This window comes from Eutrigla gurnardus (genome assembly GCF_963514095.1).
Source record: "Eutrigla gurnardus genome assembly, chromosome: 23".
NCBI classification, from domain to species: Eukaryota; Metazoa; Chordata; class Actinopteri; order Perciformes; family Triglidae; genus Eutrigla; species Eutrigla gurnardus.
The window spans coordinates 9,249,663-9,274,703 of NC_139934.1; the positions used below are offsets into that span (position 1 = coordinate 9,249,663).

The 25,041-nt window shown below is 41.6% G+C and overlaps 4 protein-coding genes across 5 annotated transcripts in view; 1 reads left to right on the plus strand and 3 right to left on the minus strand.

Annotated features, from left to right (window-relative positions):
* Window positions 1-18,900, minus strand: part of LOC311009378 (glucosidase 2 subunit beta-like) — an 87,113-nt gene extending 68,213 nt beyond the window's left edge. For both annotated transcript variants that reach the window (XM_084003510.1, XM_084003509.1), the window contains exons 1-8: window positions 18,720-18,900; window positions 18,251-18,367; window positions 17,301-17,396; window positions 15,378-15,435; window positions 14,374-14,491; window positions 11,335-11,464; window positions 6,018-6,084; window positions 2,117-2,195 (exon numbers count right to left, since the gene is read on the minus strand). In XM_084003510.1, coding sequence (XP_083859636.1) covers window positions 2,117-2,195; window positions 6,018-6,084; window positions 11,335-11,464; window positions 14,374-14,491; window positions 15,378-15,435; window positions 17,301-17,396; window positions 18,251-18,367; window positions 18,720-18,801 — 747 coding nt within the window. In that variant the 5' untranslated portion in view covers window positions 18,802-18,900. The remainder of the gene's footprint in view (window positions 1-2,116; window positions 2,196-6,017; window positions 6,085-11,334; window positions 11,465-14,373; window positions 14,492-15,377; window positions 15,436-17,300; window positions 17,397-18,250; window positions 18,368-18,719) is intronic.
* Window positions 1-25,041, minus strand: part of dctn6 (dynactin subunit 6) — a 213,862-nt gene that overhangs the window by 127,121 nt on the left and 61,700 nt on the right. The window lies entirely within an intron of this gene.
* Window positions 1-25,041, plus strand: part of LOC311009382 (fatty acid-binding protein, intestinal-like) — an 86,612-nt gene that overhangs the window by 44,368 nt on the left and 17,203 nt on the right. The window lies entirely within an intron of this gene.
* On the minus strand, window positions 19,563-21,209 carry LOC311009554 (doublesex- and mab-3-related transcription factor A1-like). Its single transcript, XM_084003825.1, has 2 exons — window positions 20,608-21,209; window positions 19,563-20,466 (listed from the first exon to the last, which is right to left on the minus strand). The coding sequence occupies exons 1-2, from the start codon at window positions 21,080-21,082 to the stop codon at window positions 19,682-19,684; spliced, it is 1,260 nt and encodes a 419-aa protein (XP_083859951.1). The 5' UTR covers window positions 21,083-21,209; the 3' UTR covers window positions 19,563-19,681.

Sequence of the window (25,041 nt, forward strand, 5' to 3'; positions counted from 1 at the left end):
TATTGTATGGTTAATGCCAAAAGAGAGGACAGTCCTTTTCGTTGCTTTTTCTAGGAGCTAATTTAATCCAAATGTTTCATTTTGAGTATTGAAATGATGTCTGCTCGGGTCTCTATGGAGCGTTTAAAAGAAGACAACTGCACAAGAACGGTGCTATTTTTCACCAACGACGAGAGCCTTCTTGAATACCTATGATTACCTTTTTAAAAAGAGTGAACTTGAATCTCCATTAACAGTGGTTTCAACGGGAACGGAAGGCTATAACATAATGATAGAATACTGAGGGAGCGCCACGTCAGAATATCTCCTCTCTCCCGAGTGGAGTGCCTCCTTTGATCATCAAATTGTTCTCCTGAAAATCCTCTCTCTTCTTGAATTATCTGGGCCGCTGAAGTGGAAACTAAATTTTCTGTGGAGGCCAAAGCTTCTTAAGAGAAAGGGGAAAAAAGGAGGAGGAAAGAAGGGAAACTGATAAAAAGGTGTGAAAATGACACAAATTGAATAAGCGTGCAAAAAACAATATATGGCCCTATCCCTGAGTGTGACAGACGAAAACTGAGCAAGGTCTTCAGACATCATAACCGAGCACCGATCAGGAAATAACTTTTTTTTCCCCCACACACAGTAAGAAATCAGCACAAACAGCCAGTGTTATTGCATTCTCTGAACAACTGTGTTATTTATTCATCAACATGAAAGGATTTACACATAAGGTGGTGCAAGAAGTCGGCAGAAAATGTATTTAAATTCTATAAAAAGGCCAAGGAGGCAATAGCAAAGAATTAATAAATGGTAATAGAACAAAACAGTCTGAATTCCTCCCAGTACACAGAATTAACCTCTCATAAGGTACAACTGTTGCCGCCCTTGGACCGTGATTAATACGTTCACACGGGGCCGCTCGTCAGTTCTAATGTAAATTGCCTGTTAACTGCTGTCAATGCCACCCTGTTTAATTTGCCCGGCGTGATCGCCGTTTGTTGGGTTTGCACATTTTCATATTCATGCATATTCATATTCATCTTCAGATGCTGTCGGATTCATTAGGAATGCCACCCTGTTGGTCAGCAGAAATTACAAACAAGCATGGATTTTTTATTTTTTTTCCCATCCGGGAGTCTTTTTGTTGGTTTCAGCTTTGTTGCTGCTTCTGTTTCATACAAACACCAAAGCAATTTCTCTAGTTAAACATTTTGCAGCAGCTAAAATGACTAAGTCAATGCAAGATGCACTTTGTCAAGCCTAAACATGGAGGACATTTCTACCTCTGACCAAAAATAGAGCAAACTTAACCTGTGAAAAAAACTGAACATATCTGTAAACACATTTTCAGCAATGTGACAACCTACTCACAAGCTGAACTTTTCATGCCTTTATTTTAATGTGCGGGAGTGTTTGATGGTGCATAGCAAAAAAAAAAGTATGACTGTGCTTGATAAAAGGAAATTAAGTTTAAAAAAAAGTAAAAGGGAAAAAAAGAAGAGGAAAAATTGAGCTCTAGCCATTTTGTTTAGAGCCAGAGATTTTTTTATATCTGCTGCCTGGTAAGAGGGAGGCTCAACAAGTTTAAAGTGAAACCGACAGCCGCATTCTCACACATTGCAGCTTGAGGGGAAATCACTGTTGGGAAACTGCGCTCATCCTGTTCAGAATTCAAATGAATTTGGAAGGGACCCTGTTGTACGAGTGGAGTAAAAACAGTGAACCCTGGCAGACAGACAGTGAACCCGAGCAAGATACAAAAACCACAGAGACGCCAAGGCGGATGGAGGCGTAAATGTGAGGAATGCTAAACCAAACAACTTGATTCTATGGCGGATATTGTATACCTTAAATGTACATTAAATCCTAATTAATCATGCTCAAAAGTCCACTATTTTCTGGATATGCATAACAATGTATCTACATGATATACCATACATTACAAACATCTTGCTACACACTCTTTGGTTGTTTTTGTCAGGGAAACCAAGTAACTCAAGGTCAGACATGACATGGATTAAGGTCAATTTACACAACCTGAATTATGGCAGTCCCTTGAGACCTTGGTGGGGCCGAGACCTCATTATACCTACCAGCATTGTAGTATAAACTGTATGATTAATACCCAACTCACCACTGCTTCATCCTCGGAGAGAACCCGCTCTTCATCATGGATGAGTGCCACTTTAGCCTGGACTTCATCCACTGTTATACTGTTGTGTTTGGGGGGGAAAAATAAACATAACAGGAGTGTGTTAGTCTTAGTATTTTTGGTATGATGACTCAGAATGTCCTTATTCACCAAAATTAATGAAAAAGCAAAAAATACTATGTCAAGGTCAGGTCAAGTCTAAAAGAAGAATAAATAAAAGCCATCACAAAACATCTGAGTTTCATTCTTGGGATGAGCTGAATGCAAAGAAACAAATTAAGTTTATTAACATGAGGCAACACATAACACACACATCCTGTTCACAAGGTGTATCCCAGTTCACCCGAGGGCCAGCAAAACATTTCCACTGGACCTGCTGTAGGGGAACTTTTGCAAGGAAGGAAAACCAAAACTCCAAAAATGAAATATTTCTTTTGGACACTAAGCGCATTTTTTTTTTTTTTTGGCCTCATAAAACATGGATTATGGTACACAAGCTGTTTGCTCTTCTCTTTTCCGATGGAGATGACAGAATAAAGCAGCACTAGCTAACGCATTGTATACCGAACAAAAAAACAAACGTTACTGGTGACTCAGCCTCCCTGTCCGTTTAGCCCGTCTCACTCTACATGACAACCAACACAAAGCCCAATCACAATCACACGTCCTCTTATCCTGGACCAGTCAGATCTTTTTTCTAAAGCCACTCTTCCCTGCTGGTGTCTTTTCTTCCTGAGGATCCACCTAAACAAACATTACTGAACTGAGATAATGACTGTATAGCGAGGATCAATCCCGGGAGTCCATCAAAAGCGGAAGTGCAGGCAAAAACACAAAGCGAAAAGCTTGTTCCACTACAGAGGATCAATGCTCGGGGTAAGTGCTGGAGAAAAACAATGGCTCTCTCCATTGTGGAGCGGCACAGAGGCTGAAATCTCGTGAAGAAAACTGGCGTTGGCCCCAATCACAGAGGGCATTTATTCACATATAGAGTGGAATCTTTGCAATGGCCACCTACGGTGGGTGTGACTGAAAGAGACAGCAATAAACATAAGGGAACTCACTCTCACATACACTTCTAATCCTGACAGAGAGGAGGGGATAAAAAGCACAACCCGTTTGTGGGCCTTTGGGAGGCTCCATCATGGTTCATTTCCTGGAGCAGTTGGTAGACTCTATTTATAGGCCAGCATACTGGTACCAGTTAATCCTGCACTGGGCTGCCAACTGCCTGCCAGCTGGCACAGTGGGTCGCACTTGTGTGTGGTGCTTGGGAAGGTTCGGGATGAAATAATGGCGAGGAAGTCCATGAGGTGCATTAAGGCTTAGTAAGAATAATTGGCACAAGCTTTCTGACTGAACTTCTACTTCATGTTCTAGATGCGACCAAAACGCCTGAATCAGATAACTCACAAATCACACAAACAATAGCATTCCCACCGAGTTAATATTTGTTTTTAAAATACAATTACGAAGCATATTACAAACTTTTCAAAAACACAAGTTGCCGTTTTTGCCGTGAAGCAATTATTGGTGGCCAAGTAAACACGAAAATGCGTTTAGCTCACATTGTAAACGAGGAAGACAATTATCTGTGAATATGCATTAAAAGATAATTAGCAATTCCAATCAAGTGGATTAAGAAGTGGTAGTGTTTTGCTAAGTGTCATTAGGGACAAAGCCGAGAGCGTTTTTTCCTACAAAATAAAGAATGTGCGACGTGCATGCTAATCCGGTTAAAAGTCAGCAAAATTGAGAGCATCAGGTATAGCAGTGACTTTGGATTTTGCATCTATCAAAACGGAAACTACCATCAGGCTTGACACTTTGGCATGTGAGCTGCAGAGCCTTGCAAAAAAATGGTGATGCAGCATAAATATACAAAAGCCTCCACCTCCGGCTTTATTCAAATGGGCATAATACATGTCCTGCCTGGAGATGGCCAGCCTCGCCGATCCCATTGACTGACGTCCTGAAAACAATGGCTGGATAAAAATAAGCGGCACTTGCAGATATTTCAGCTTAGTAATGTGTTTGTTTAAGCGAAGCTCGCGGAGAGAGACACCGCTTGGGATTGGGGCGGATCGAGTGGATGGATGGAGGCAGAGCTGGGGAGGGAATGGGACGGGATGGGGGGGGGGGGGGGGGGGGGGGGGGGGCAGATGGGCTGAATAATGGTACACATCCAGGCACAGGAATGCATAAGTGGGCACATAGCGGTCCCTAGAAATTCGCTGCACAAGCATTTCGTCCTCGATGCGGCCATATGTCTTATAGCGCTTTCAGTTTACTATGCCCAGCCCTGCTTCCTTTCCGGGAGAATGTGCCCAGTTAGCTTAAGCAGTATTGATTTCTTATTTTTCTTTTCTTTTTCCCCCCAAGGCGTGGTGTTGGAGGGTGAGATTCAAGAGGGTGGGGACAGCGGCGGTGGGAAAAGCATGAAGGGGACTTCTTGTGGATATGACACGCTGTTTTTTCTGCAAGCCACCAGCAAATTTAAGTATCTTGCTTGAAGCAAAATGGAAGCCACTCTTTAAAGCCGGCACAGGTTAAACACTGCTCACAACAGCGAGGGAATCGTGTTGGGTGGCTGAGGGGAAGCTGGGAGATTGAGTGTGGGGGGGGGGCGACAAGTGGGTCTGTTGGGACTGCAGGATTAAATAATGCAAATAAGGCAATGAATTGCTTTTTGAAGTATGCTAAAGAACAAATAGGTGTAGACATTTCAAAGACGTGTGCACTCGGCCCAGACTCGAGTATTCCCTGCATCGGAAGTTAAAGTGGAACTAATGAGTGTAATACACGTGCATATTGATGTGAATTAGGTACTCAAGAAACACTCATATTCTCGTAGCACGAACAACGAAAGAAACTATAAACGTGAGAGCTTTAATACGAGTTATTAATTTAATCCAGCGCCGATATGAATCCTCTTTATCTTACTCATCTTTTATGTTGTTTCACTTTGCTGCGTTCGCGGGATTTCTCTCGAGGACGATAAGAATTATGAATCAGTGAACACGAGTTCTGGGGCCTCATGTGAGTTGGTAATTTTTCCACTTATCCACACAGACAGAAACTACAGGTTTTATATTTACATAAAGCTACCTTTTTTCGTGCACAGTGTTGTCTACAAATCTATACACCTGCCCTAAAGGAAGGTCAACATATTATTTTTTGGTGCAAATTTGTGGAGTTGACTGGTGGCTCTTTAATTCATCAGCAGATGAAGCTTTGCACCTTAAATAACTAAAAGTACGACTATAAGGAATTGCAAGACCCTTGGATAATTTTTGAGTTGTTAAATTGCATCAATAAGTAAGATATTTATTTCACTAAACAGTTCTCAATTTGGTATGCACTGGTTAAACCATGCACTTCAGTTGGAGAAGTCTTCAAGGACAGAATCATTTGGTTGGGAACAAGCGAACACGAAAATATAAAGCAAGATTTGAAACCTTCAAAACTCGCTCCTTTTTCTCCACACTCCCCAGCCTTCAAGCCCTCTGTGCATTTTTAAACTGCACAGTAGGAGGAGAAAAGCCCAAACTGAGAGCAAATAAGCTTCAAAGATTTTTTTTTTCATGGCAATCTCAATACTGTAACAGAAGACTTTTCACCCTGTGAATGGAAAAGGGTTTCAGTACAAGATTATCAGTGGTGGCCGACGTCAATCAGTGGATTCCTTATATCCAACAACATTCACCAAAACTGTTTCTTTTTTTATTAACACGTCAAGGCTGACACATCACACATACATAAGCTTTGGAGGGTGGTCATAGTTTCTACAGTCATTTAAATGGGTTAGCATGGCGCAAAACAATCTGAAATCTGGACCAAGAAGGTTTTAAATTGTGAATGAAATAATCAGCACGTTAGTTACCTGCCATCGTTATTGCTGTCCAGTAACTTGAACGTGCCGGTTGCTGTGCCGTTCTGGCGTCTGATACCTAAACAAAAATCATATCTGGGTTAAACAAAATCACCTGTTAGTTTAAAGACAACATCAATGTAAATAAACGTAATGAGTCTTTACGACAACGAGGTAATATGTTCTGTTACGTAGCAATGTTGGAGTTGCTCTTTAATCACCAATCACTGCTACAAACATCTGAATGCAAACTGAGAAGCAGGGCTAGAAAAAAAAAAAAGGACAGAGCTGGAGTTGGATTTTAAAATATGGGGAGCGACGAGGGGGGGGGGAGGAAGGAGCTTGTTGGGCAATCAGGCAAGGAGTCAGTCACGCTGTGCAAGAACATTTGGTTTCCCTGTAGGAAAAAAAAACGCACGTCAGAGTCCAGAATGCAATCAGGAGGCTTTGTGCTGTAACGGCTGGTATGACAGCGATTTCCCTCCTCTCCATTCATATTCACAGGCAGATGAAAAGGAGACGCGAAAAAAAAAAAAAAAAATTCCTCAACCACCCCTTTTTTTCCAGCGAGCATGTGACCCCCAACTGATTCATTTTGTGAATCGCATTCATCGGAGTGGGAGGAAGAGGAAGTTCTCTTATGTTGGGCGCATCTCCCACATCATCAGTGGAATGGAGAACGTAAAGGGGCAAACTGATTGGCCCCTCAGTCTGGGGAAAAGCACTTTACATAATACTAATTGCACATCCGCCGCAATTACCTTTCCGTACTAATTACAGAAAAGCTAATTGTGAGATTAGCATTTTTTTTTTCTTCTTCCAGTGCGGAAGTGTGTACTGTAGGGGTGTATTAAAAAAAAACATCTAAAAACTAAATCCCAGCCTTACCAAAATTAACCTTGAATCCATATTTATTAAGCCGTGCTGCTTTTTTGGAGGGGATTTAAGTTTAAAAAGATAAAAGACACCACATCTCGTCACCCACAACATGACTGGAAGCAGCAAATGCCTATGGAGAAGCCGGATTTCTCACCCCAGTTGTTGACTCTACTCAGCCGAGGGGGGGAAAAACAAGATTTGCTAATATTCTTCTGCAATACACACAGCATCTGTCATATTAGTGGCCTATTCTTTTGTTTGAACAGCGCTCTATTCCCCACCTAATGCTTGACATTCTGAACCCATCCTCTAGTCGCTCTCTGGCAAAAAAAAAGAAAAAGAAAAAAAATGACTGCACAAGGGAGGAAGAGAAATGGTCTCATCCCTCCCTCTACTGCAGAGCTGTAGCTATGAAAAACAACCATAAGGAGGATAGATGGAGAAGGGAGGAGAGGAAGGCGGAGGAAGAACAAGATGGAGTGGGGAAGGGAGGGGGGCGATGTGGTAAAAAGGTAAGAGGAAGAGTGGGGTAGAATGTAGAAAATAAGTGCAGAAAGAGTAGGAGGGTGGGAAAAAAAAAAGATGGAAAGGTGGTTCAAGACATTGGCTCTTTAGGCCGATGGCACATATAGGGGGCTATGTTTACTAATGGACACCATCACTCATCCGCCCATGTTGCCCTGGCAATAGCGCAGCACACTCGTAAAATAAGAGAGGCACAAAGAGAACAGAGAAAATGGAACATATCAGCAGGAGACTGCAGATCTATGCCTCGGCTACAGACCGTGTTATCCACACAGAGCTTTCTTTGTTATTGTAAGCTCTGCACTCCACGGCTAACAAAGCACACGTTTTTTTGCTTGCTTTTATACAGTACAAGCAACATTTTGAGGGCAGGAAATTACCCCCTTTCTGAGGGAAGAAAATAAATGCTTTGAGATGTAAATTGATCAAAAAGGATGCAGGTCTTGCACTGACCATTTATTTTCACAGAGAAGGGCAGATACTGTAAACGTAAAGATAGAATCTGCAAATAAGAAATTTAACCTGAGTGGTGCATCAGATGGTGCCGGTTTGCAGAATGACTCAGATACTGCATCACATTCGGGGAAACATTGCAGCACGATAAGAACATTGCAGTGTACAAAATCAATGGCTCACTAATTCGAATTGGGTCATAAATTCAGGGTTGTGATTACAGTTGTTGAGCCAATTGCCTTATTCTCCCAAGGTTACCATGGTTAGTATGTTTAACCCCAGAGCAGATATAACAGAGACATATTAATGTCCAGATTTTCATTATTTTCACACCTCGTCTTGCATTTCATAGTTTCGCTTAACTTGTTTTCTGAATACAGGTTTTTCTTAAATTTTATTTGTTTATTTTAACATTTCTTAAATACACATTTCAGGTACCCATTTTATTTCTAATTGTTGGAGTATATCAAAGCAGGAGGCATATGAAATGTTTGGCACTGGATCGGCTGCATCTGGGTTTACCTCTGAGGAACATCTACTGAAATTCAGAAATCTGGAGACAAATATTCTGGGTCCTACATGTCTCTTAAGATCCATACAGCCTTATGGCAAATCCCACATATATAGAGCTGCATGCAAATATAGAAGACATCCAACACATCTGGAGGATAAGTATAATTTAATAACACTGCAGAGGGACGCCACCGTTCAAGAAAAACTGGAAACATACTGATTTGCCCAATTAATAAAGACTGTGCCAAACAGATGGCAAACAGGTGTGAAACGTGCTCTGACCAGTGCCAATATACGGTCAAACATCTGAAGCATCTTACGAAGGCAAAGGATAAGCACACTCAACGAATCCATCAGCCCCACCCACTTAATTTGCATACTTAGATCCAAATACAGAATCAAAAACAACCAGGTGTTAATCAGGTCTTTGCATCATGTCTTTTCCATTAATGGCACTCATTTCTATCCCTTTGGAAACAACAGAAGCAGGAAGGCGGTTTGCAAGGGAGTCCGCTAAAGGAATCACAAATCCACAGGACACTGATGAACTTGAGGAAATCCCTTCAAACTGTAGGTGAACTCCGAGGCAGCGTAGCTTTGCATATTGGTATGTACCATTAAAGAGAGTAATAGACATAAAATACAACATGGGTCTATATGAGGGAATCACATCAAATAAACATCAGAGGAGGAGGAGGAGGAGGAGACCTCCACGTGAACCCAAAGCTTATTGAGGTTGGCAGGGAAAAGGGATTTATTTTTTCCCCTTTAAAAACAAGCAAACATGATCAGAGTCCTTCCTGACAATCCAGGCTCGGCAAATTCTTTGTTATTCAATGAGGATTAATCTAGATTTCCCTGCATGCTTTGCAAAGTTTAACAGAATCCTAATCATTGAGACGACTAACAGCTTAATTATGTGGTCCTATTAATCTGTGGAAAACAATGCAAAATAGTATTTGTTGGACTGTGTAACACCGCAGTTTCTAAACACTTCTGGAAAAGCATGTAGCGAAAAATAACCATGGTAAATACAATGGGGCAACTCATACAGTAATAACGTTTAATATCGCCAATTCTCCAAGTCCTGCAATTATTGTTTCCTCGACCAAAAGCACTGCACCTAGAGAAATGGCAATTTCCTTTGAGGGTACAAATAACCCGGTCCTTTAAAACTTCTCAATAACTGTGCATGAGGCCCTGGAGACATGTTTGAGTGACAGCAGCAGTAAAAGGGGAAAGACTGTTAAATTCTACTTTGCAGGCTCAGCTGCTTGTTCTTCTGGGTTTTTTTATTCCCATTTTGACACAGGCTATTGACAGGTCATGAAGGGGAAGATATGACACTCATCTTTGTTGTGAGGTTTAATTGAGATAACTCAATGTCTGTCCTCATTGGGTTCTGCCGTTTTAAAAAAGGGGTTAACTAATAGCATGGAATATTCCAAAAACACATGATATGTTTATACAATGTGTAGTAGTTGGTGAATATGGGGTGAAATATGCAAATTATAAAATGCTACTGGTAGGAAAATACTGCTATAGGTAGCATAAGTTATCCCTAACCGTTGCCTCGCACTATCATCAGAAAAAAGCAACATTTAAAAAAATGGTAGTAAATTCACGCACAAAAATCCATCAAACACAAAAGTTACACAAAAAACACCATTTTTTTTCCCACAAATTTCACAAATAAACTCAAAATGTGCATGAAAGCAGCATCAACTAGCCAACCCACAATAATAATAACAGCAAGATCAGCTGGGGAGCAATAAATCGTTTACCGAGTTATAATGTCGGGAGATTGTTGGCTCTTATTTTGCTAAAATCCAAACTAATCAACATGTAATATCGGAAGTTGCAAGCACCAACAATGCTAGATAAGTAGCTTTAAAACCGCTGGAATTTCCCTTCAACTTCACCACACAGACGCCGCCACACACACACTCATTAGAATTGCATAATAACAGCCCAGATGAATGGCTAAGATGGACAAGACATGCCACGGAAATTACAATTGATGGTTGTTACGCCCTAAAGATGAGCAGTAATGGAAGCAACGGATGACAGGCTGAGGAACGTGTGGGGGGCCTGTGACGTCTTGGCAAAGGTCAGCTCGCGCAGTGGGAAGCATGATGGATGCATGCTCAGAGGAGCCGGCAAAGTCAAATGACCTTTATTGCAAACAAAACTTTAATTTGAGGCCGGTTTGACACTAGACAGACAATCAATTTCCAGCATTTCACGGGTTGGGAGAGGAACGTGAGAAACATGACAGAGAAGCATTAAAAACAGACAGATGACCCTTGTTTGATGAATTTTGTTTGGTGTATTGACATTCAAACGTTAGAAATAGGTGTAAAAACAACAAAAAAAGACATTTCCCTCGTATAAAAACAAAACAGATCTCCGTCCTCTGCCTTCCCAACACACACAAATATAGACGTAATGATTCTAAATCCTTACGGAGGAAAATGATTGAGCCTATTTCCTATCAGGCCTCACAACTTTTTGTACATTCACATACGCCAGTCTAAACGCCACTAAAATGCAAAGGCAGCTTGTGCTCGGAGCGATAAGGGAATTTTCCCCGTGAGTCATAAGCAACTTCTCTCTGAAGGTTTGAGGAACGTAAAAAGAGAGCTGAGGGACTGTAATATGCTGTTGCTCAGCACTCCTTGTCCATTTATTTCAATGGCACAGGCACCAGTATTTAACCCTTCCAGCTGTTTCTGATGTTCCACCATTTGTCATCCTGACTATCCGGCCGGAGGAGGTAAGGTCAATTCACTTTTGTTCAATGTAAGGCTGCGCTGAAATAAAACGGACGCTGCCCAGCGGTAGCCGCCAACGATGACCTGTGATCTTCAAACTGAAGCAATTCTGCGGATTGAGCAAATTGCTTTGAATGGACCGAAACCAAATCACGGCGGGTTAAAGAAGGTGGCAAGACACTTACTGCTGTCCCCTGCTTCCAGCGCCTTTAATGTTTGCTCTTTGAGTCGGTCCGCCTCGTGTTTCTTCCTCCGGTGTTCCTCTAATTTGATCTGTAGGTCCTCGGCCACCTGCTGAAGCTCTCTGAGCTGGGCCTGTGCAGAGACGGCAGAGAGACAAACACAAAGCCTGAGATTGGCATAGCATGGCAAACATTCGAGCTGCCAGCCGAGGGACACTTTTGATTGCGGTTTTTAGCACAGAAAGGCATTGCAGTGCTTTTGTAGTTTACAGTCTGTCTGCAAGAAAGTGGCACAATACAACTTCTTTTGTGCTATTTTTCCTGATCTATAACTGCACAGAAAACAACATTTTGAATTCCGATGGGACACTTTAAGATAAAAACAGGGCCCCAAAAAGTCTTTACTTTCTTGAAATTCTTGACATTCTTGCTAACCTAACCTCATCCTTTTGTCTTATCTTTCTTTAAGCATTACTATATCTCACTCCAGACCCCAACCAGCCATTACACAACGTGTACGCCAGCAGCCAGGGCCTGCACAATGGAATATTTAAATGACTTGCGTCAGGAGGCAAGGCTGTCGCAACCAAATATGACAGCTTTTGACAACCAAGCATAACCCATCATCACTCTCTGTAATGGACCAATTAATATGAAAGAGTAGCAGCTCCTTGTTTGCCCACGTGTCAATACCACCTTCCGATCCCTCCTCAGAGACTCTCATAATGCAGTGATGGATTCTGCTTGGTCCGGATAGGGATGACTACCTTTCTAGGCCACACTGCTTGCTTAGCCACCGTCAGTTTGCCGCAGTGATTTATTGGCTCCATTTTGGGCGTACAAAAACATATTTAGTTGTGAATTACACCATAACATGTGAAGGGTTCCTCAACAGTGTTAAAATATGGGATTACACCCAACTCAAGTGCTTATTATTACTATAAGACCTGTTAATTCACATATAAATGTGAAAATATTCCATTTGGGATCAATTAAAAAGATATTTTTCTTTGTTTTAAAAAGATCGGAAAGCACAATGCTCCTCTCAAAACCTGACAAAATTCAGACAAAGCTACAAAAAGTGATACAAAAAATTTATAAAAAAGGTTGATGGAGCTGGCAAACAACACATCCCTGCTTAAAAATGTCCACCTGAAAGTGAGCAGTCCAATCAAAAGAAAGGAGATTTAATTGAATGCCTATTTGTATTTCAATTAACAGCAGAAACAGCATTCCTATTTCCTAGTTAGAGCATGCAGTCCTGACATGTAACATTCAGTTTTCATCGTATAAAGGCTCCTAAATGTGATTAAAAACGAAGTCTAACATCCCCGCTTCTACAACAGCAGATTCTTCTTTAACACTTGAACCTCAGGAAGAGTGGTTGCGTAACGCTTCCCGAGACGAGCCCCGCGAGGTAACCCTGCCATATCAACAAAGACACGCTGGGAGAAGAGGATCACAATGTGCGTCTGGGCCAGGAGGGCTGGGTGACACTGCAGCCTCGATCTGCCAATCAGCCGCCACAGAAAAGAACATGAAACAAAAAATAAAAAAGAAGAAGAAAAGAACGCGGTGGTGCACACTACCATCAGCTGGAAAATCAGATATGTGCGAGTGTCTGATAAAAAAGTGGCCTTCAGTCAAAATCTCAAACAAGTGTCATCTTTTCTGTGTCTTCCATTATGAGCAAAAAAAGTGACATTCTTGACACCGCTTTTTTTTTTTTTTTTACGTAAAATAAAGTGCTTCACAAAAATAAAAATAATAAAGTAAGTTCGCACATAATGAATGGACAAAGTAACAGGATCGAGGGCAGCAACAAGAGAGTCAGACCTTCAGAGTATTTTTAAAATGACGGTACTTACACTTTTTATTTCAAGTACTAAAAAAAAGGAAAATTATGTGCAACATGAAGTAGGTGAGCTACAAACATTGTGGGTAATTTGTATTTCTTAAAATTAAGATAAAGCATTCAGTAATGAAATTAAACCATATATATATATATATCTAACAGACATCTAAAGAGACCCTAAACTGCATAATGTATTATTTAAATTTGCACCAAACTCCAGGGCTCCAGTTAGTAATTTGGCCTCATGCTTGTTGAAGGTGCAAATGGAGAGCAGAGGAGACTAAGTCGTTTCCTAAAGCGCTATTAAAAAAAAAAAAAAGGAGCATGTTGATTCAAAAATGGCTTGATCACTCAGGTAGTTGTTTACTTGTGCCAATTTACCCCCGACCATTCTCTCCTGATTGAAAATTAAGCAGATTAAAAGTGGAAATCCTTAAACGATACAGTAAAATGCAAAGTTGTTGGCAGGGGAACATTATTATTCTTATGGGTGAGCGATGACTCAACACTAAAACTGTTTGGATTGAAGAGAGAATACATTTGGAATATAATTATAATACACAGATATGCTTGTTATACTAAAACATATCAGTATATTATAATTATATTCAAAATGCATGCTGTCTTCAATATACTGATGTGTTTGTTGGGCACAATCGACACAGCAAAAACGCTCAGCAGATGCCATGAACATGAATGGGCAAAACAATATCATAAAGGCATAAGCTGCTCTGTTAAAGCATCTGAAATTTAGACTGCAAAACAATAAAAAGGTGAATTAACCTCAACCTGACTACAGGCCAATGATTATGCAGGCTACGGGACAAATACAGATATAGAGATGTACAATAAACACACCAAAATATGAAGTTTGAAGAAGAAAAGTTGTGGAATACAGTCAAAGTGTAGAGAAAGGTCTGAAGAGGTCAAACTTTATGTTTAGGGCGTTCCTGTTCCTCAACAAGTTCGAATCTAATAGGCTGTTAAAATATATTGGCTGCCATATATTTAGACTAGATGATAGACTAATAGATAGACTTAATGAACCTGGTGTATATTCTGTGCAGGTCAAGTAAAAGTCACTGGTTTTTCTCACATGAAAACTTTTGAGGGAAAACCCTGAGGACTATTTTCTGTTACCACTACAAGCCAGGCGGCGGAAGTCACCTCAGCAGAATCCAGCGTACCTGTTTCTCTCTCCAGAGCAGCACTCCCTCCTCAATCAGTTGCTGCTTGAGTTGCAAGCCCTCGTCCAATGTCCTCATCTGGCCCTCCACGTATGCTCGCTCTTTCTGTCCCAGATTCCTGCAGGAAAACGAGAGAGAGAGAGAGAAGGCACAGTCCCTTCATTACCGCGGAAAACATCGGCCACCCCTGCTACGGTCATTGAGATGGCGCAATCCAATTCTTAAGGGCCCACAATGCAGTGAGAATCCAGACAAGTAAATAAGATGGAGAAGGGGGGGGGGATGTGCTGTGGCTGAACTAGATTGTTTTTGAAGTCTGGCAAACCCAATATGAGTGTGGACCTTGTGAAAACATAATGAGATATACTCTGCTTGGATGTGGTTTTTGAGGCGAATGGCAGTGAATGAAATAACAGAGGACTGTCAACAAAAGTGGGTTACCGTATTAGAAGTTACATTTACACAGCGGGCTTCATTTCTGCATCATAGCGAGGTCAATATTTGCAGCTTAGAGAAGATGATAAATATGACCTGGCAGGAGCCTCTTATAAGTACTTTTATCAGTGATGACCTATCAATTTGTATCTTCCAGAAACTAAATTATCTGCATGAAAAAACCTCAGAATGTAGTTATTATTGAGAGTACAGCTTACGGAGCATAAAGACAAAGTGTAATGAGGTTGGGAGTCAGATCTGTCTTTATCAGGGGACGACTCTTAAAAACAATATTGTGATGCACATACATTACAAAAGCAGGTCTGAACAACATCGTTTTTAAAATCATTGTGACACAATGCCCCCTGGTGGCCCAAAGTATCACTGTCACACTGACACTGTGATAAATACCCTTATGGCTTAGATTTAAGAACGTCTGCATTTTTTATCAGATTTCCCCTAAATGGACTATTTATTTAGCAATACATGGGCCTCCAATGTCATGTTTTCAGTCAAAATGGGCATGTGTTATTTTATAAATATTGAATCTCAGTTTTCATTCGACTGACCAGCAAGTGTTCTGGCAGTGAGCGTGGCTGTTGTATTCATCTGAAGCATCGCAGCAATCTGGCAGGAGACGCAGGAGAAATCAATCCAACACACATGCAAGAGAACAGAAAAGGAGAGGGGAGCGATAAGTCGAAATTTAAATTATGTTATCAACACATCACATAAATAAACACAAATTAAAAACACAAACAATAACACATAATTCACTAACTGTATTCATAGACCTTCGGAGCATAGCATCACTCATTTTTGTCTCTAAAAAGTAAAGATTTTACCACAACATTTGCTTTCCAACATAGAACATGATATTTATTAACATGGATGGACATAAGAAAACTTATCAAAAAACAAGATGTAGTGAAACAAGACAGATTAGTCAATTAACTGATTTGTCCAAATTGACAGAAAATGAATCAAGAACCACTTTGCTAATTGATACAGAATTTCAGTCATTTTTTTAGGTGAAAATGAAAAATATTTCGTTATTTTTAAATAAATATTTTGGAATGCATATTCGCTTTTTTAATGTATTTTTTTAATATATACATAAAACCCATTATTGTATCTGTACTATAATTATGAAACCTCCACCGAGTCCGACTCCCGCTACCTTTGGTTAGCATAAAGACTGGAAACGGGGAAACAGCTAGCCTAGCTCTACCAAAGGGTAATGAAATCACTAATTGACACATTAAATGTTATTTAATCTGTACAAAAACTACACAAGCTAGCTGTTTCCAGTATTTGTGCCGAGCTCAGCTCACCGGCTGATTGCTGAAGCCTTGTGTTTAACAGATAGACGTGAGTGGCAAAATCATCTCTTTTCAGTCTCAATGAAAATTAGATATTTTTGTCTGCATGATACACCTCTCTCTCGCTCAGAGAGCCTCTCTTGAGATCAACCACTTATAACGATCAGCTGCACGGCGTTTTGTAAGGGCTCAGATCTGGCTTTTGCTCAGATGTTCTCACCCTAGAGAGTGGGCATATTTCTCAATTATCCTGAACTGCATTGGTGACCGGTGGAATGAGTGCTTTGCAAGCCCAGAAAGGGGAAGCCAATGAAAATCTCGAAACAACCAGCTGAAGAGGACAAGCGGTGGCGTGTTAGCTATTAAGTGGCTCCACTCAAGGCAGGGAAGGTATAAGAAGACAGATGGGGGAAGAATAAAGGAGGAAGGAAAGAGAGGCTTTGAGAAATATTCCACTACTGTTCTTTCATTCTTGAAATGTTTCTACCCGCGATGGTAGCATGCCATCTAATGCTCTTGAAAGCGCTGGTGACAGAGAGGGCAACCAAAATGTATTGATTTTATCCAAAGAGGAGAGCTACTGGAGAACAAAAGTGGATGAGATGAGGAGCTGAAAAACTATCTGATTAGACACAGAGTGTGGCAGATTCTACAAGAGAGAATGGAGAAAAGCCTTGAGGAAAAGAAGCATTGAAAAAAAACGGAAAATCTCCTAGAGTGAGCGCGTTAGAAAGCCATGTTTTGTTTGCCGCGTCTACTTTATGTTTCTACTAGAGGAGTGACAGTTTGTCCAGTGTGTACGCTTCTTGACATCAAGTAAAATATGAATTCCTGTCTATATTTTCAGAACAAACAGGTGTAAAAGATAACAAAACAACTTCTTATCCCATACAAAAAAGGGATGTTTGCACATATTTTGATTAAAACCTCCCGTATAAACAAGCTGCAAGATATTAGAGCAGATTTGGTGCCAAATCTTTCCACCTCCAACTAAGACAGCGATTCTTTTTCTAAAAGAATACATCTGTGCATCGCTACATCACTTGTAGCGCTGTCCTTGAAAAAAAATGCTGAGGCAGAAAATTGTTTATCCATTCAATCTGTTGTGTGCATTTTTTGCAACGTCACCTCCCGGGAGAGTGTTATTTCATTCAATATAAAAAGCCTCACCACAGATGCCATCATTGACTCGTGATGATGGGATGTAGTGTGGGCGGAAACCCAGATTGGTGCAGTAGAATCGGCCACGAGGACAGGCTGAGGTGCCTGCGTGGGGTCAGGAGCAGAGGTCAGCACATGATAAACCAACCTTCAGAAACAAATTAATTAAAGCTATTTATAATACATGCATGTGGGCTGATGAGACTAAAATGTTCTCTACAGACATTTTGTACAGAAAATACTGGCGTTTTGTTTTTGGTGTTTAGTTTTTTCCAACAGCCTGGTTTCCACCTGTTAAAGAGTTGAAAAAGTACCTCAAACCCATGTTCAGTAGTGGCAGCATGTGGTTCCAAGCTGTTTGAACCAGCTCTTCGAAGATGAAAATTATCTTGTTTTGGAAGTGAGCTGCCCCTTGCCTTAACTTAACTATGAACACATTTAAATCTAATTTTGAAATTAAGTATGATTTAAAAAGTACACCTGTTTTGCAGTGTTTGGGTGTACCATCCTGCAATTTGTTGTAGTGTTAATGCAAATATATTTGAAATGACTACATATGGAGGAAAGGCTGTTGGTACAATATTGCAAACACCTCTAAGCCTCCAGTGACAGCAGGGAAGAGAAATTAACCATAACTGAGCATCCTGTGTGTTCTTACAGATACCCAAGGGCATATTATATGCATTAGCTGCCTAATAGAATATTTTGTTTTGTTATGTTTCATAATCCCATAAGGGAGAGGGGACGAGAAGACATGATACCTCAATAAAATTAATTGAATATATTCATTCATAGCCAAGTCTTATGAGGACAGACAACAAATGTCTGGCTATAATATAATCTGAAAACATACGGTCTGGTAAAATATTGATACGTGAAATTCCATTACAGGTCACCCTGGTGAATCACAGTTACGTCAGTAAACAGACGCCCACTCGCCCACAGCTCCACCTGATTACCTGGTTCATCAGAGCCATCTTCACAGTCGCAGTAGTCGTCGTTCACCTGCTCAAAGGGGATGATCTTGGACCCATCAATGCACAGAAAGGACTTCCTCTCCCTGTAGAACCGCTTATCTGTTAATACGGTTAAAACACACACATTACAGATGGACGCATGTTGATGACCTTTAAGTGCAGCTAGAAATGCAAACAAGAGGACATTTCATAATGTTATCTGGATTTATTTTCAGGGATAAAAGCTTATGTCTGGGTCTGTAAATACATGCGATTGGAACTATTACATAACAACTACAGGTCTTGTATTATTGCCACCACCCTCAACGCTCTTTAAACGCTGCGTGCGGTTGTTACGAAACTATCCGCAGTGATGACAACCTCATGGGAACTTGCAACATGTCGTCTTGTGTTGCAGCTAATGAGGTAGCCACTTAGCCTTAAGCTAGCTAGAAGGGGACAGGGAACTCACACGACGAAGATATCCCTCTTATTTTCCGCGAGTCTACGAAACCGAACCAAACGACAGCGGCGACGATGACGTGGAGACGCATGTCAGATGACACGGCGACAAGCAGTCTCCCTGCCGTCTCGCGAACAAAAAACCCCGCTCAAAGGTGATTCAAACTCATGATACACATCCGAGATTTGAACCGGCCATGTCCGAACTTCCTGAAACACGGGGTCTCGTGACGCTTCCCAGCCTTCCTATTGGTGTTTAACCTGCGCCGCGTGTGACTCCGTCGACCAATCGTGAGTGAGAGTGGCTTTTCCCTTTAAACATGCCCTTGGTTTATGTTTTGACGTTTTTTATCATAGAAGGTGGAGCAATTGGTGATTTTTATTTTTTTTTAATTACATTTTATTATTTAAACCTGTGCTGCTCCTAATGTGACGTTTTGCAATAACTGTCCATGAACAATTATTACCATAACAACCAAATCATGGACCTTACCTGTTGAATATTACCTTCAGTAGTTAATCTGTGACTGATATAATAGGCTAAAGTTTATTTCAACACTTTAAAGTTCTAATCCTTATTAAATAAATGTAAAACTCAAATTATTGACTACATAGTTACATAGCATTTTAATTATTATGCTAAATGTATGCATACATCCCTTTAAAATAATGGAAATTTGAAGATGAGTGATTTATTTGTCTCATATTATGGGAAGTAGATAGATAGATAGATAGATAGATAGATAGATAGATAGATAGATAGATAGATAGATAGATAGATAGATAGATAGATAGATAGATAGATAATATTTATGTAATAGGCACAAAATCATGAATACATTTAAAACAAGGCCACTTTTGGTATTTTTATTAATAATAAACAATATTTACAACATTTACAATATAAAAAAATAATCAGCACTTCAGCTACACTTCAACTACAAAATATAATTTTTTCAAAAACTGCATTTGTCATTTTTCACTGTTCAGTCTTGCATAAAGATCTGCACTACTACAAAGCGACTCCTTGCTCTGAAGGTAAGAAAGGTCTCGGATCATCCCCGGGAAGGAATAGGAGTCCAAGGGTGGACGTAGTGGAAACATTGGCATCAGTCCGGACGCCATGTACGGTGACATGAAACCACCGTTGGCAGAGGAATAGGCCAGCCGCAAGGGGCTGACTCCAAGGCGGGGGCTGAACCCGTACAGACTGTCTCCCCCGGCGGCCGGCGGCGCCATGTGGAGCGGGGAGAAGGCAGACTTGTTCCCCAGAGGACCAGGGGCTCCAGGCAATCCGACAGAAGGCCTTAGGATGTTTGGTTGGTGAGTCAGAGCCAAGCTATCGGAGTCAATTTTGTTCTCTTTGGAGCTCAGCATCAGTTCAATGGATCTGACAATGTCGCCTTTGCACGTTCTCACCATGGACTCCAGGGTGTCCCGTTTGTGATGGGGGAAGATCTTGGCCATGATATCAGTGGGGTCCCGGGACAGCCTCATATAGTCCTGAGGTTTCTCCGACTCGCTGCCGGACTCTGGATCCGAGGAGGAGAGCGACCTTGGTGGACTCTCCATGTGGTCAGAGCGCTGGTCAAACACCGGGGATGGACTCGCCCGGTCGTCGTTGAACGAAGTGGTTTTGTCCTCGCTTGGGGACAGATCTTTGTTGTCAGTGGGAGAGGACAGCCGTGTGATGTGGGGTGCAAAGAGGGGTCGACCCAGGAATCCGTTATAAAAGTTGTACTTGCTCAGTTTGTCATCTGAAATGTGAACAAAAAGGAAAAGAGTTGGTTTAAATGTTGCATTAAATGAAACAATTTGAAATGCAATGTTGGCCTACAAAATAGTTTGGGTTCACTTGAATTAACTGTGAATTTAGTTTGGAATAATTTCCAACTCACCAGGTTTTTGGTTCTCTGCTGCAAAAACATCAAAACCGGCAGCTGTTGGAGCGTTGCCGGCAGCTGTTGGCACCCCGGGGCCCGCGGGTGACGCCTGAGGGATCCCGGTCTCCCCGACGATCCCCGAGCCGGGGTACATGAGCCGGAGTTCCCGGGCCTCGCTCTCCTCCTGAGCCTGCTGCCTCCTCAGCGCCACCTGCGCGGCCATCACCCGCTGCCTCTCCGCGATCAGCGTGCACTTTGCGCACACGCAGTCCCTCCAGCGGCAGAAGCGCTTGTGGCCTTTCAGCGCGGACACCACGCCGTGGTTCCTGCACCTGGCGCACTTCGGGGTGCGCGGGTAGCCCCTCTCCAGAGCCGGGTTACAAGCCCGGAGGAAGAGAGGCGGACGCAGGAGGGACGGAGGCACCTGCAAGCCCCCGAGAGGGTTCCCGGTGTGCCCGGGCAGGCCGAGCGGTCTGATCCTGCTGTCCATTTACCTGAGGGGGGGTTCAGACGCAAAGTCTTAAAAAAAAAAGTCCAACAGTTAATGGAGTGTACTCAGTCAAGTGTCGTGGCCTTCTCTGGGTGACTGGCGTCTTTCCACTGCCGCTGGCACCCTGAACCAGCGCGCCTTATGTGTCTCCCCTGCAGGTGGTTTGACAGGAAACTCGACACCCTCGCCACACCCCTTTCCGCTCCAGCCTCTAATAGCTTAACCCGTCATATTTATTTGCATGAATAGTAGTGGGTCTAATCTGTTGCAACCGAGCGTTTACGCGGCTGTAGTGTCAGAAAAAAAGTGAAAAAAGTTTGCATGATCTGTAATTGCACTTTTAATCAACTGTGATCTGCAGTGGAATGACACTGACATTTGCATTGAAGCTGTAGTTGCTTTAAAAGTTACTGTTTTAAAGGGTTTTACTTGAGTTGGGTGTGAAACCATGTTTTTTTTTTGTTTTTTCTAAAGGGAAAAGAAAAAACATGTTGCCTCAGGTCAGCCAGATACAATGGCCCTCATCGGTTGCCCTGCTTACTATGAATATTCATTATTAGGATGTGTTTTTTAACACAACAATGGCCCTAATAGCCACAGAGGCAACAGGTAATTATCTACCTGGTTATTCTGTTCGACAAATTACCTCGACAAAAGGGGACCCATCTGTCAACAAACGCCCTGCAAGATTGGCGGATCACTAATCACACCTTGTCACATGTTTCATTCATTTCTACATTCAGACAGGATCCGGTTACACGCAGCAGATTGCCTTACCTTTATTACACGGAAGACAACGTGAGGAACACAGTGGCAGTCACTAAGGGAGACAAATGGCTAAAACACCGTCAGTCCTGCATTTGCACGCATGCACGCGGCCTCTCCCTCAACATTGGTTTGCCTTATTCTCTGCAAGTGAGACGTCACACTAAACTGGCAGCTAAAATATTAATAACGACAGTATCCCTTAGCTATTAGGCGTCTCCTAATCATCTGTAGATGTAAGAGTGAGACGTCAGTGGCTTCTCTTGGTCTCCCCGTTTAGTTTCGGACTCCACCAGACTCCCTCTGAATAATGGATGTGGGTTAAAGAGGCAGTGGATGGAAGCACTCAACCCCCTTGTGGCGTTTTACCGAGATAATGAATCCCCGGAGGGCGTCTCTGAGGAAGGCCTGCTACAGGAAAGCCAGGGAAATTGCTTACAGTATAAAACAAAACGATGTAACGCAGACGTAGCTATTATGACTTATTAATATTAACTTACTGCACATACAGTTAGGGTTTCAACTTAATAGAAGAGTACTGGAGACCAAAACTTCTGTGGATCCATCCCTGCTAGCTGATTGATCTTATCAGCAACCCCTTACAATCATGCATGTGTGCATGTGCAAAGAGCAAAAACACCAAATCTCATCTTAGTGTGCAGGCATTTGTCGTAACAAAAGCATCCCGATAAAATATAGAGGTTTTCGAGCGGCGGTTCTGCTATTTGCAGAAAGATGTTCCACAAGTTATGCTCCTCGGTGGATAGGGGTTGGGTACAGACTCACTTCAGCTGTGCGGGACACGAAGATGATTATAAATGCATCCATCAACAGAGAACGCCCCGAAAAACGTAGATAAATGCCAGCGATGCAGATGCTGTGTGGACGCACATGCAGCTTTTTTTTTTTTTTTTATCATTTCATCCACTGTGAAGTGGAATTTGAGGTTTGGATTTGCGGCTGGAAAGTTTATCCAGGCACATTAAGGTGCGCTCACCTGGCTTTTTACACAGACCACTTAGGCGGTTTGTATGGACCAGATACAGCCTTTTTTTCTTCCTGGAAGGGTGGAGATGTAGCATGGTGTTAAAAAGCAACCCGAGGAGGAAAATGGGACAGAAACAGTTGTTTTTGGAAAGGCCTCTACAAATTGAATTATGGGTAAAAGCTGTAGTGTTATTTACTCATCTCTCTGTTTGTCTCTGGATCATAGGATTACTTCAAGGCCAAGCCAGGATGGTTGTTTATAGTGCCTTCAAATCAGATTGGTTTCCACTTGAGACGAGGTAATTTCTCGACCATTTTGTGTCATTCCACCCTTTGATCATAATCTAACACACAGAACAATACACTACTTATATCCCTGCAGCATATAAAACCCAACGTCCAGTTTGCTCGCGATTTTACGTCGAATATTTCAACCTCACCCCCCGAAACACAGAATTAACAGGGAAAGGTGCAGTTAGAGTAGATACGGCCAGACAGTGTCTTAATTGTGTTCTTAACAGATCTGCTCACGCCCGATATGGTGTTTCATCACAGCAACGTGCCTCCTAGGACTGGGCTTTATCAGTGCAGCTTCTTATCTGAAGCAAGGTGGCCGCTAATCTCCTCATAAATCTCACAAAACCTGATTATGTCTCCCGCTGTCACAGAGATGGAGAGGAGGAGGAGGGAGGGGGGAAGCTAAGGAAAAGTAGCCCATCATTTAGCACTAAATCATGGCATCTGGACTCGTATCTTTTATAGTGTGCTATAAAGATGTGCATTTGGGTTTCATGTCATAATAAACCATCCCTAACAAATAAAACCAAAAATGCAACAAAAAGTACTTGGTTGTGAAACAAAACCCTCCTGCAGGACCCGCTCCTTCGACTTCCTCAGACTCATTTGAAACAATTGTGAAGGAAGTAAAAAAAAAAGATAATTCACAAAATATGTTTCCTGAAACGCCGAAAGGTCTTTATCCTATGATTGCCCGGCAGCTGAAAGCCCAAAGGGTGAAGATCGGATCGTGTTATTGTTGCCAACCCTGAATCACAGAAAGGAGAAATCACCGTGTGACGTGACTTTGACATAGAAACATTTTCGGGCGCCTTAAGTTTCAGGACGGCATTGTTTCTGAAAACGCAGCACTCAAGTTACTCCAAATTCCCCTTCTCTTTCAACGAGTGCAACGTCTTGACCTTTGTGTGTTTACTTTCTCATCCGTCAATTCACTCCCTTGTCATTGAAGTGCCACACGGTAGCCTCCACTTCACCGCTGACGGATGAAAGGCCACCAATGATGGCCGTCAGGTCGGTCAGGTTGCTGCTGGGATCAACACATTCATTCTAATCTCCCTTAATAGTTATATTATAACAATTTAATAGTTATATGGTCGATCATGTGTGAATGTTCAGATACTTGTAGTATGAGTACTTCTATATTCTCTTTATTTATGTATTTCTATTTTTAGTTTTAGGAGGGAAATTGACTTTTTGTTGTATTACTTTAGTTAGACAGCTATATTATTATTGGTTGGTCATTTAATTGTGCTTTTCTGTGCAAAACAAATATTTAGATAATAGCATATACAGTGCTAAAATATTACATGTTACAATACGCTTCACACATTTGTATAAATTGTAGTTAAATTAAGAATTCAAATTTTTTTCCCCACAGGATCGGAAATTCAATCAATATTTTTGAACACTAGTGTTTCTTGACTGTCTAAGATCATATCAATAACATGTATGGATTTTGAGTGCATGTGACCCCTTTCACACTATTCATATCCATCTAACCGTTGTTAATACAAAATATAGAGCAGCTTTAGGTAAAGGTTCCAATGCAGGGCTCTTGCATGTAAATATATTATATAATATATCTCATTGTGCTATTTCTCACTTTCTAAACATTTTCATGAAGCTATTCTGTTCCTTTTGGAAATATTGGTGGCTCAAAATATTTCTATAAAGATATTATTATTATTATTATTACAACCCATGCAGAAAAAAAAGGGATGCATCCACACTACACTCGTACACACACCTGTGCATTTGAATACCCGGGACAATAGATTCTCCTCCTACTCCTCTGCCTATCTATATTCTGCTATCTTCTGCCATCTTCTGCTCCCCTATTCAATATCCCTGCATTTACTCTCTTTCTCCTCCTCTCATACCTTTATTGGTGGTCTGGCTCTGGTAGG

What these genes read in the sequence shown, in the direction of transcription:
- LOC311009554 (XM_084003825.1), bottom strand. Translation starts at nt 21,082, where the DNA reads ATGGACAGCAGGATCAGACCGCTCGGCCTGCCCGGGCACACCGGGAAC. An exon ending in AGCAGAGAACCAAAAACCTG is followed by an intron (nt 20,467 to 20,607) that starts GTGAGTTGGAAA and finishes TTCACATTTCAG; the next exon opens with ATGACAAACTGAGCAAGTAC.